Genomic DNA, 11,430 nt, shown 5'->3' on the forward strand with positions numbered 1-11,430 from the left:
TGGGCAGTTAACACTTCTGCAGATGTAGAACAAAGACAGTTGTTGTGTTATAGAATGAATCACCTTCTATGACTCATTGCAACATTTTCTTTTTTTTTCTTGTGTTGCTGTAGAAAACTTAGGTCTGGTCTACACTACAAAGTTAGGTCAACACAAGGCAGCTTATGTTGACCTTACGTTGACCTAGTCATGACTCTACACTTAAATTTGGCTCCCACCAACATAAGAGCCCCATTACGCCAACTTAATAACGCCATGTTCCCATGTGACATAGAGCCAAGGTTGATGTACTTAGGTCAATGCAGTGTGAGTGTAGATATTGCATTACTTAAGTCGACCTTTATTGTCCCCCAGCAGCTGTTCCACAATGCCCAGTGCTGACCGCTCTGGTCACCATTGTGAACTCTGCTGCCAAAGGTCACAGAGTCTGGAAGCCCACCCTTCCCTTTAAAGCCCTGTTAATTTTTGAAATTCCTTTTCCAGATTGCCTGGCTTGGAGAGGACACCTAGCAGCTGTCCACTGTTGAGTGCAACTGCCAAGCTGACCATGCCAGCTACATGCTCTGCCTCCAGATGCGCAGACAGGAAATATTGGATCTCCAGACATAGAATGGTGGATATCTATGAGCAGATTGCTTGGGGAATCAGGACAGGGGCTACAACAGGACCAGCAATGCTGCGTGAAAGCCAAGGAGCTTTGGTAGGCATACCAGAAGGCTAGGGAGGCCAACAATCGGTCTGCAGACCTGCCCACTTTTACAAAAGATGCATGCCCTACTTGGCAGAGACTCCACTACCACCCTTACAGCACTGTGGATACCTCCAAAGAGCCCGAGTCACAGGCCCCTGCCGTGAACAGGGAGGAGGAGGTGTATGGAAGACAGGCAGCCAGGGGAACCAGCTGCAGAGTGAGCCAGGATCTGTTTTTGACCCCACTGCAGTCCAGCCAGTCCCACCAGTGAGCCCAATGCAGGGGAAGGAACCTTGGGTAAGTGTGTGTAAACCCCCACCCCTTTCTTCCCTGGGTTACTTGAGAGCAGGCAACACTCACCTGTGTGCCTGGGCACCTGATGTTGTTGACATTAAAAGAGATCCTGAGTATCCCAGTGGTGGCAACTTTTTTTAATCAGTGCATAACATTTTAAAAATGCATTTTTATCTTTAAGTAAGAAATGACATAATTTACATTACTTTACACACACAACTGTTCTTTTGTTCTTTGTTTTGTTTTTGGTCAAGTAGTTTATTTGGGAGTTTTAGTGTTTACATATCAATCAAGGAAATGTCAAATTGCATACATAACATAGTTTCAGTTCTGTGTCTATTACTTCTTAAAAAACACATTTTCTGAAACAGAGCTTATGGAAACAGGTAAATAAACATAAAATCCTCCAGCCCGCGGCATATTATCAAATGGGCCAACGGGCACTGTGCCTAGGGGCCCCAGCCAATTTGGGGGCCCTGCAGGAGCACCAGAACCAGGCCCCGGCCCCTGCTCCTCCTCTCTAACTGGTGCCCCACTGCCCTGTTCCTCTTCTTCTCCCTGAGACCCCACCCTGTGACTGGGCCCAGCTGCAGTCTGTGGTAGGATGAGCATATTGACCCCTTGTGTGGAGCTGCTCACCCAAGCCCCGCACGGAGCTGGCTGAGGGGTCCCCCTTTCCCCGCGCGATGTGGAGCTGGCCTGAGGGGCCCCACCATGTGGCACACAGCTGACCTGAGGGGGCCCCCATTTCCCCGTTCGGCACAGCACTAGCCCAAACCCCTCTCCCCTACCCCTATGTTGGACTAGCCTGAGCCACTCACCCAAGCCACCCTCTTCCCTCGCACAGGGCTGGCCCAAGCTCCCCCCCCCCCCACTCCTCCCCCACGAGCCCTGCTGCTCACCCCCCCAAAGCCTCTTTTTGGTAAAACTGGGCATTTGTCTCATTTGCTCTTGCCAACTGATTACCAGTTTTGCCAAAAAAGTTGGGACATCTGGGGTCAAAACAGGACGTACGGTCACCCCATGCCAGGGGTCCCCTAACTTTTTTGCTTGCGCCCCCTCTTACCAGTCCACATCCTGCCTCCAGGATCCGGGGGCCATGGTCAGGGGCCAGGAGTGGGGCCACGCATGGGAGTGGGGCTGGAGCTGCGGCTGCAGCTGGGAGCAAAGCCACAGCCAGGGCTGAGGTGGGACTGGAACATAGCTTAGGTCAGAGCAGGGTTGGGCCCCACTATCTCTCCCTCCCCCGAATGTTTCTCCATGCTGCCCTTGGGGGAAATGCCCCACAGTTTGGGGACCATCACCCACGGAAAGGAAGATAACTGTAGAAACAAGCTTCCCTTCACTGCATTCCCCCACCACTATATTGGCTACTCTAATCCTTTGTTTCTTGGAGAATAAGGATTGGCTTGGTTGTGTAGTCTTACTGTGAAGAAAACTATCTTAAATGAATGCAGTCCATTAGTTGTAACTGAAACCATGAAAATACCAGGAAATTGTGGCCAGAATATCCTGGTATCTGTTTAATGGGATAAATGTTGTTCATTAAGGCACATTCAGAACTGACTCCACCACAAGTGACTGACTCTGGTTGGGATAATTCTCACAGTGGAATATTAATGTTAGCTGAGCCCTCACCAATGCACATCTCCTTGAACACTAGGTTTCTCTCCTGTGTTGCCAGATATCCATTAAAGGGAGAGGACATTTTCCTCTCCATGCCCCATGTTACCAAGACCATGAGAGGAGGGATTAGGTTCCTGAAATTTCTTACTATTCAGCACTTGTCCTTACGGAATGAGGGATTCGTGGGGGATTTTTGTGGGCCATCTGTGTGAAATCACACATACAACAATAGTTTTCTTAAAAAAACAGATTTATTAATAGAGAGAAAACGGTAAGTTGTAAAACAAAAGAAACAGTTTGCATACCTGAAGGAGCATGCCCTCACATTAGTATGGAGGAGGCTAATGAGCTCTTCTGGGCCTGTTCTGTAAGGATAAGGCCTTTGTCTGCAACCATGTTGTAAGGCCTAAGGCACTGGTGGGCAACCTGCGGCCCATCAGGTTAACCAACTTACGGGCCGCGAGACAGTTTGTTTACATTGACTGTCCGCAGGCACAGCCAGCTGCCGCTTCCCACAGCTCCCATTGGCCGGGAACAGCAAACTGCGGCCACTAGGAGCTGCAGGCGGCCACGCCTGCGGCGGGTCAATGTAAACAAACTGTCTCGTGGCCTGCCAGCTGATTATCCTGACGGGCCGCAGGTTGCCCACCACTGGCCTAAAGCCTTCGTCTGCGGCCAGATTAAAAGAGCAGCTGAGCAGCAGCCGTTAGCTGAGAAGGAGGAAGTCACATCCTCACATTCCATCTAAACTACATTAAAACAATGTAGTATCGGGCTGGTAAGGAGACCCTCTCCTAATAGCACCCACTATCACCAGATAAAGAAACAGATCTTAAGATGGTTAAACAAAACTTAGTTTGATAGCATTCTGTCTGTCAAGAAATGACTTATCAATAGTTGTGGCTGTGAAATCCTCATTTCTTTATTGTTTTGTCATTATGGTCCCCACTTCCCTATTGTTTATCTGTATGGTCTCAGTCTGGTTCTTTAATTGTTTCTGTCTGTTACATAATTAATTTTGCTAGGTGTAAATTAATTAAGTTGGTGGGGTAGGACTGGTTAGAGAATGTTACACTATGTTAGGATTGGTTAGTAAAATTTTAGAATAATGATTGGTTAAGGTATAGCTAAAAAGGACTCAAATTACACTATGTAAACTGGGGTCCAAAAGGGAGTTCTTTGGAAATCAACTCCAGGACACAGCCTCAAATAGACCTGCCAGACCTCAACACTCTGCCAATGACACTGTGCAGAAGCTGGAGTCCCCCAGATGAACCTGATCCTGACTGGCCATCAAGAAAAGTTCACCTGTCTTATTGGGAGTGGTGAGCATTGTATGTGTAGTGTGTGCATTCTGTTTTTGGTGATTGTTAATAAATAGAGAATTAGGATATTAGTGTGTAAGGCTCTTTCACCGGTAAAAGACCCTGCAAACCCGCAGAGTGTAAGGTTATGCCTGAGCCCACAGAAGGGTGAGGGTGGGTACCTAAATTGACGGGGTTATGCCTGAGCCCCAGAAACAGGGTAAGGGTGGGTGCCCTAAAGTGTAAGGTTATGCTTGAGCCCTAGGAATGGGGTAAGGATGGGTGCCTCAATTAAGAGGGTTACGCCTTGAGCCCTAGGAAATGAGTAAAGGTGGGTGCCCCTAGACAGTGTGAGTAACAGAGAATTTTGTGCAGGTAAGACTTCCACACTAACAAGATGTACCTACAAGACTTGTTCAGCCTGGAGGAGGAGGACCTTAAAAGGGGGAAACTTACCACAGGAAGGAGAGATGAACAGGAAGAAGGCTGCTCCATGCTGGTAACATAAGGTAGTCCAGCTGAGGAGAAGACAGTTGCAAGATGCACCACTCCCAGCAGTGCCCTGACTGATAGTGAGGCAATACACCCCAGGAAGAGGGGTAGAAGGTAAACGCCGCAAAGAGGCAATAGACTCTGGGAGCCTACGCCCTTAGAACTGAATATCCTGGGGCTGTCTGGCCCTCTTTCCAGGCAGATCCTTATCCCTTGCAAGGGGAAGGGAAGGGAAGGGGAGGAGCCTGACCCTCTGCCTGTGTGCAGTTGCCACAGAGTCATAGAGCTCCCCCACAGTGCTGCCAATGGGGGGAGGAGGAAGCAAGGATAAACAATGGACAGCGGAACCTGGGGAGGGTCTAGGGAAGCCCACTCCCCCCACAGCATAACATACCTCACCTGAATACTTTGCAGTACTTGGCTTTCCTTAGCCTTGAGCTTGTCCACATTCAGTTTTTGCACTGCTTTAACTATCGGATTAGAAACAGTTATGGTTAAATCAGTGCAATCCTCTGGTGTGGATGCAATTCTACTGCTCTAATAATGCTTATATTGGTATTGTTATTTCTGAAAATTTACTATACAGCTTTACCAATATAAGCCCCTCTATATAATTGTGGCCATACTAGCAGGTTGCACTGATTTAACTGTGGCGTCTTCTAAACCAATCTAGAAAAATCAGTACAAAAACTGTAGCCATGTCTACCTACATAGAATCATAGAAGTATAGGACAAGAAAGGACCTCAAGAGGTCATCTAGTCCAGTCCACTGCATTCAAGACAGGACTAAGTATTAACTAGACTATCCCTGACAGGTGTTGTCTAATCTGTTCTTAAAAACCTCTAATAACAGAGATTCCATAACCTCCCTGGAAATTTGTTCCAGTGCTTAACTACCCTGACAGTTAGGAAGTTTTTCTTAATGTCCAACCTAAACCTCCCTTGCTGCAATTTAAGCCCATTGCTTCTTGTCCAGAGGTTAATGACAACATATTTTTGCCCTCCTCCTTCTAACAGCCTTTTAAAGTAAATGCTTTTATACAGCATGTTGGGGAAATGGGGGGTGCTGGAAAGTGAAAAATTCCAGTTAACTAAGAGGGAGGAAGTTTGAGTATGGAAGGGGTGCAGGGCTGGGGGTTGGGGTTCAGGAGGGAGTGTGCGGTGTGGACTTTGGGAGGGAGTTGGGTGCAGGAGGGGGCTCTGCGCACTGCCCCCACCCCGCCCCGAGCTCTGGCTCTATAGCTCCCATTGGCCAGGAACCGCGGCCAATGGGAGCTGGGGAGGTGGCGTCTGCGGGCAGAGACAGCACGCAGAGCTGCCTGCCACACCTCTGCCTAGGAGCAGCGGGGACAGGTCGCTGCTTGCGGGGAGCCGCAGGAGGTGAGTCCCCCCTCGGATATAGCACCCCACCCCCCGCATGCCCCAACCCCCTCCCCCAAGCCTCCTCCCACACCCAAACTCCCTCCCACAGCCCATGCCCCGCACCCCTCCCACGCCCCAACTCGCAGCCCTGCACCCCTTCCTGTACTCCGAACTCCTCGTGGCCGTTCCTCAGCCTAGGAGAAGCAAGGACATGTCGCTGCTTCCAGGGAGCCACGCGGAGCCAGGTAGGTAGCCTGCTGGCCCTGCACCAACCGTACTATAAACCGGACTTTCTATGAAGATTAGAAATGCCAGTTTATAGAGCTTTCCAGTTAGTAAAGGGCCGTATAAGATTTACTGTATGTACTTGAAAATTGTACTGTATGTACTTGAAAATTGTTATCATGTCCCACCTCAGTCTTCTCTTCTCCAGACAAAACAAACCCAATTTTTTCAATCTGTCCTCATGGGTCATGATTTCTAGACCTTTAATCAATTTTTGTTGCTCTCCTCTGGACTTTCTCCACTTTGTCCACATCTTTCCTGAAATGTGGCACCCAGAACTGGATCCAATACTCTAGCTGAGGACTTATCAGCATGAAGTAGAGTGGAAGAATTACTTCTCATGTCTTGCTTACAATATTCTTGCTAATACATCCCAAAATGATGTTTGCTTTTTTAAATTTTTTTTTGCAACAGTGTTACACTGGTGACTCATAGTTAGCTTGTGATCCACTGTAATCCAGACCCCTTTCTGCAGTACTCCTTTCTAGGCAGTCATTTCCCATTTTGTATGTGTGCAACTGATAGTTCCTTCCTAAGTGGAGTATTTTGCATTTATTCTATTGAATTTCATCCTATTTACTTCAGATAATTTCTCCAGTTTGTCCAGATCATTTTGAGTTTTAATCCTATCCTCCAAAGTACTGGCAACCCCTCCCAGCTTGGTATTGCCTGCACTATCTAAATAATTTCTGAAGATATTGAACAGAACCAGACCCAGAACTGATCCCTATGGGATCCCACTTGATAGGAACTTCTGGCTTGTGAACCACTGATAACTGCTCTCTGGGAACAGTTTTACAACCAGTTATGCACCCAGCTTATAGTAACTCCATCTAGGTTGTATTTCCCTAGTTTGTTTATGAGAAGGTCATGGAAGATCGCATCAAAAGCCTTACTAAAGTCAAGATATACCACATCTACCACTTCCCCCCATCCACAAGGATTGTTACCCTGTCAAAGAAAGCTATTAGGTTAGTTTGACATGATATGTTCTTGACAAATCCATGTTGACTGTTACTTATCACCTTATTATTTTTTAGATGTTTGCAAATTGATTATTTGCTCCATTATCTTTCTGGGTACTGATGTTAAGCTAACTGGTCTGTAATTCCCTGGGTTGTCCTTATTCCCCTTTTTATAAATTGACCATGTGCCCTCTTCCACTCCTCTGGAATCTCTCCCATCGTCCGTGTTCCCTCTAATTTTTCCCACCCATGTGCAGAATGAATTGTTATGTGCACCAATATGGAGGTGATGTGTGACACATCACCTTCATATCGATGCACATAAAAAAATTCATGTGGTGGGGGTGGGGCCAAGGGGTTCGGAATGTGGGAGGGGGCTCAGAACTGGGGCAGAGGGTTGGGGTACAGGGGCATGAGGGCTCCGGATGGGGGTGTAGGCTCTGGCGGGACACAGAGGATGAGGTTGTTAGGGGTTCAGGAGGGTGCTCTGGGGCTACGGCAGGGAGAGAGGACTCCCCCCAGCTCTCTCTCCCCACAGCAACACCTGGGATGGGGGGGAGAGGCCGTGGCAGCTCCAGGGCTGGGGCCGCAGGATAGCCATCCTTCCCCCGGCCCCCGTGGTCCAGACAGGGCTGGGTTCAGGGAGGGGGGCCCCACGACAGGTATGGGCTGGGCTGCAGTGGCTAGGGCCACCCAGGTTCGGGCCGTGCTGCGCCAGCTGCGGCTGGCTCCAGGCCGGAGTTGGGGCACCCCAGTCGTGGCAGGTCCAAGCCGCAGCATAGTTGCAGCTGGGGGGTTGCCCCAGCCGCAGCAGGTCCAGGCTGTGGCATAGTTGGGGCTAGGGGGCTGCCATGGCAGGTTGGGGGCTGGCCTATGTTGGGGCCAGGGGAGAGGTGCCCCTCCCCTGACAGGTCCCTGGACAGGTTCCCTGAGTGCCTGCACGGCACTAAATAGGCTGCTGCGTGGCTGCGCAGCTTACAGAGAACTTAGTCTGTTTTCCATGAGTTTTTAAAGATAACTGCTAATGGCTCAGGATATCTCTGCAGTCAGCTCCTTCAGTATTCTAGGATGTATTTCATCAAGCCCTGCTGACTAGACATCTAACTTGTCTAAATAATCTTTAACTTGTTCTTTCCCTATTTTAGCCTGAGATCCTACCTCATTTTCACTGGCGTTCACTATATTAGACATCCAATCACTACTTAATTTTTTGCTTAAAACTGACATTTCCACATTTTTTGTTATTGTCTTTTCCCCCCTCACTGAACAAAGGGCCTCCCCTGCCCTTGGTCTTCTATTGCTTCTAATGTATTTGTAGAATGTTTTCTTGTTACCCTTTATGTCTCTAGCTAGTTTAATCTTGTTTTGTGCTTTGGCCTTTCTAATTTTGTCCCTTTATGCTTGTTGTTTGTTTATATTCATCCTTTGTAATTTGACCTAGTGTTAACTGGCCACTTCGCTTTGAATAGTCTCTTGAAATTTGTGTTAACTACTTATACTAAACAATCTGTTCCTTTGTACTTAGCTGTGATGTTGGGAGTACCTTTCCCAGACCTGAAGTCTTAAGAGCTCTGTTTCAGAGGAACAGCCCTGTTAGTCTGTATTCGCAAAAAGAAAAGGAGTACTTGTGGCACCTTAGAGACTAACCAATTTATTTGAGCATGAGCTTTCGTGAGCCACAGCTCACTTCATCAGATGTGTACCGTGGAAACTGCAGCAGACTTTATATACACACAGAGAATATGAAACAATACCTCCTCCCACCCCACTGTCCTGCTGGTAATAGCTTATCTAAAGTGATCAACAGGTGGGCCATTTCCAGCACAAATCCAGGTTTTCTCACCCTCCACTCCCCCACACAAATTCACTCTCCTGCTGGTGCTAGCCCATCCAAAGTGACAACTCTTTACATAATCAAGTCGGGCTATTTCCTGCATAGATCCAGGTTTTCTCACTTCCCCCCCACCCCCATACACACACAAACTCACTCTCCTGCTGGTAATAGCTCATCTAAACTGACCACTCTCCAAGTTTAAATCCAAGTTAAACCAGAATATCGGGGGGGGGGGGTAGGAAAAAACAAGAGGAAACAGGCTACCTTGCATAATGACTTAGCCACTCCCAGTCTCTATTTAAGCCTAAATTAATAGTATCCAATTTGCAAATGAATTCCAATTCAGCAGTTTCTCGCTGGAGTCTGGATTTGAAGTTTTTTTGTTTTAAGATAGCGACCTTCATGTCTGTGATTGCGTGACCAGAGAGATTGAAGTGTTCTCCGACTGGTTTATGAATGTTATAATTCTTGACATCTGATTTGTGTCCATTTATTCTTTTACGTAGAGACTGTCCAGTTTGACCAATGTACATGGCAGAGGGGCATTGCTGGCACATGATGGCATATATCACATTGGTGGATGTGCAGGTGAACGAGCCTCTGATAGTGTGGCTGATCTCTCTCACCAACAGAAGTTGATCCAATAAAAGATATTATCTCACCAACCTTGTCTCTCTAATATGCTGGGACCAACATGGCTATAGTAACAATGCACAGTTTGACCCCTAAACATTTCTCCCCAGTTAAGCAGCTTGACTTTTTATTTTCACATCCATTGTTCGCCGTGATAGGATCCTGCCCTCATGTTGGATTTATCTAGTTTCTATCTTGCTGGCCACAGATGTTCCGAGGCCTGTCTGTGCTGTGAGGAGGGCAAGGAACTGATCACCTAGGGGGAGGGAGGGAGGGAGAGATAGAGAGAGTGTGTGTGAGAGAGAGTGTGTGTGTGTGTGTGTGAGAGAGAGAGAGAAAAGGAGTACTTGTGGCACCTTAGAGACTAACCAATTTATTTGAGCATGAGCTTTCGTGAGCTTCATCGGATGAAGTGAGCTGTAGCTCACGAAAGCTCATGCTCAAATAAATTGGTTAGTCTCTAAAGTGCCACAAGTACTCCTTTTCTTTTTGCAAAGACAGACTAACACGGCTGTTACTCTGAAACCTGTGAGAGAGAGAGAGACCCAGGGACCATCAAAGACTACAATCCCCATGATGCCCTGTGGCACCTCCCAATCCTAGAGGTAGCTTGAATTTCCCTCTCTTAAGATCTCTCTTATCAAGTTTCCTTAGCTGCCATTAAATAAGATATTTAAATAATTAAATATAATTATAAATTAATCACTCCCTCACATTCAAACCTGATGAATGTAACGTGTGGGACTGATCCTGAGGTGAGGCTGCAGCTTCCACTGCAGTAAAGGAGAATTGCCTGCCCCCTTTCCAATACCTGGGTCTAAACAAGAAAGGTCCTCTGTACACTGCGAATCCGACAGGGCCGGGGGGGACCCAGTTAGCCCCTGGTACGGTATGGTTTACTTTTGCAGTGAGAGGGTTGAATGGTGTTCCCGAAATAGGCAGCAACTCTGCAAAGCTCAAGGCTGAAGCTTTATGCGGTGGAAATGTTAAAATACGTTTTGGTCCTGCCCACGGCACGCAGTTGATCTGTATTGAATGGTAGTGTAAATGGCTCCCCACCTGTTGGATCTACATTGTAGATGTGGCCTTTTTGTCTAATCTGTAAAATAGGAACAATTATACTTCACCATTCCCTTTATAAAATGCTTTCGCAGCACCAGCCATTTAAGTGTCAATTATTCATTAATATTTTTATTTTTCATTTCTGACTCTTAGGTTGGTTCCAGCCTTGATCTTTCATAGGCGCTATGGGACAGCGCCCCCTCCAACCAGCCCCTCCTCCAACGTCCCCCGTGGGGCAGCGCGCCCTCTAATGTCCCCAGAGGGCAGCGCCCCCTCCAACCAGCCCCTCCTCCAACGTCCCCCGTGGGGCAGCGCCCCCTCCAACCAGTCCTCCTCTTGTCTCCCATGGGGCCGCAGCCCGCCCAGCTGCGCCCGCCCTTTATCACCCCGGCCCAGCGGCCCCTCCCTACCATGTAGAGCATGTTGGCGGCCGCGGGCCGGACGGCGGTGCGGTGCTTGTTGTGCTCCCGCACGCACGCGTTGATGAACGTTTGGTTGGTGATGGTCGGCAGGACCGACCTGGCGCTCCTGCCCTGTACGCGGCAGACATCCGCCAGCACTCCCAGCCCCAGCACGGCCAGCAGCCACAGCCGCATGGCGCCGCCGGTCCGAGCGAGGCAGCGGTCGCAGGCGGCCTCTACCCGGCGCCGGGAGCGGCACCAGTCAAGTTCTCAAACGGCTCCCCGGGCGCGCTCGCGCTGTGACTGCAACGGTCCCCGAGAGACTCTCCCGCCCCCAGGCGAGCCCGACCCCCCGCTCTGACTGAGCCCCTCCGCCTCCGGGGACCCGTCCACACACACAGCACTGGCTGGGCCCCCTCACAACATGCATGCATTGACAGTCTCCCACTAAGTCGTCCCCGCCACTCGTCCACAGTATAGA

General features: G+C 48.8%; 1 protein-coding gene across 1 annotated transcript in view; it reads right to left on the bottom strand.

The window, feature by feature from the left end:
- LOC125630169 (glioma pathogenesis-related protein 1-like) overlaps positions 1 to 11,155 on the bottom strand; it is a 65,035-nt gene extending 53,880 nt beyond the window's left edge. Inside the window, exon 1 of the mRNA XM_048835735.1 lies at positions 10,959 to 11,155. Within this exon, the coding sequence (XP_048691692.1) occupies positions 10,959 to 11,144 (186 nt within the window). The 5' untranslated portion in view covers positions 11,145 to 11,155. The remainder of the gene's footprint in view (positions 1 to 10,958) is intronic.
- Positions 11,156 to 11,430: the final 275 nt, after the last annotated feature.

Source organism: Caretta caretta, chromosome 1 (assembly GCF_965140235.1).
Source record: "Caretta caretta isolate rCarCar2 chromosome 1, rCarCar1.hap1, whole genome shotgun sequence".
NCBI lineage: Eukaryota > Metazoa > Chordata > Testudines > Cheloniidae > Caretta > Caretta caretta.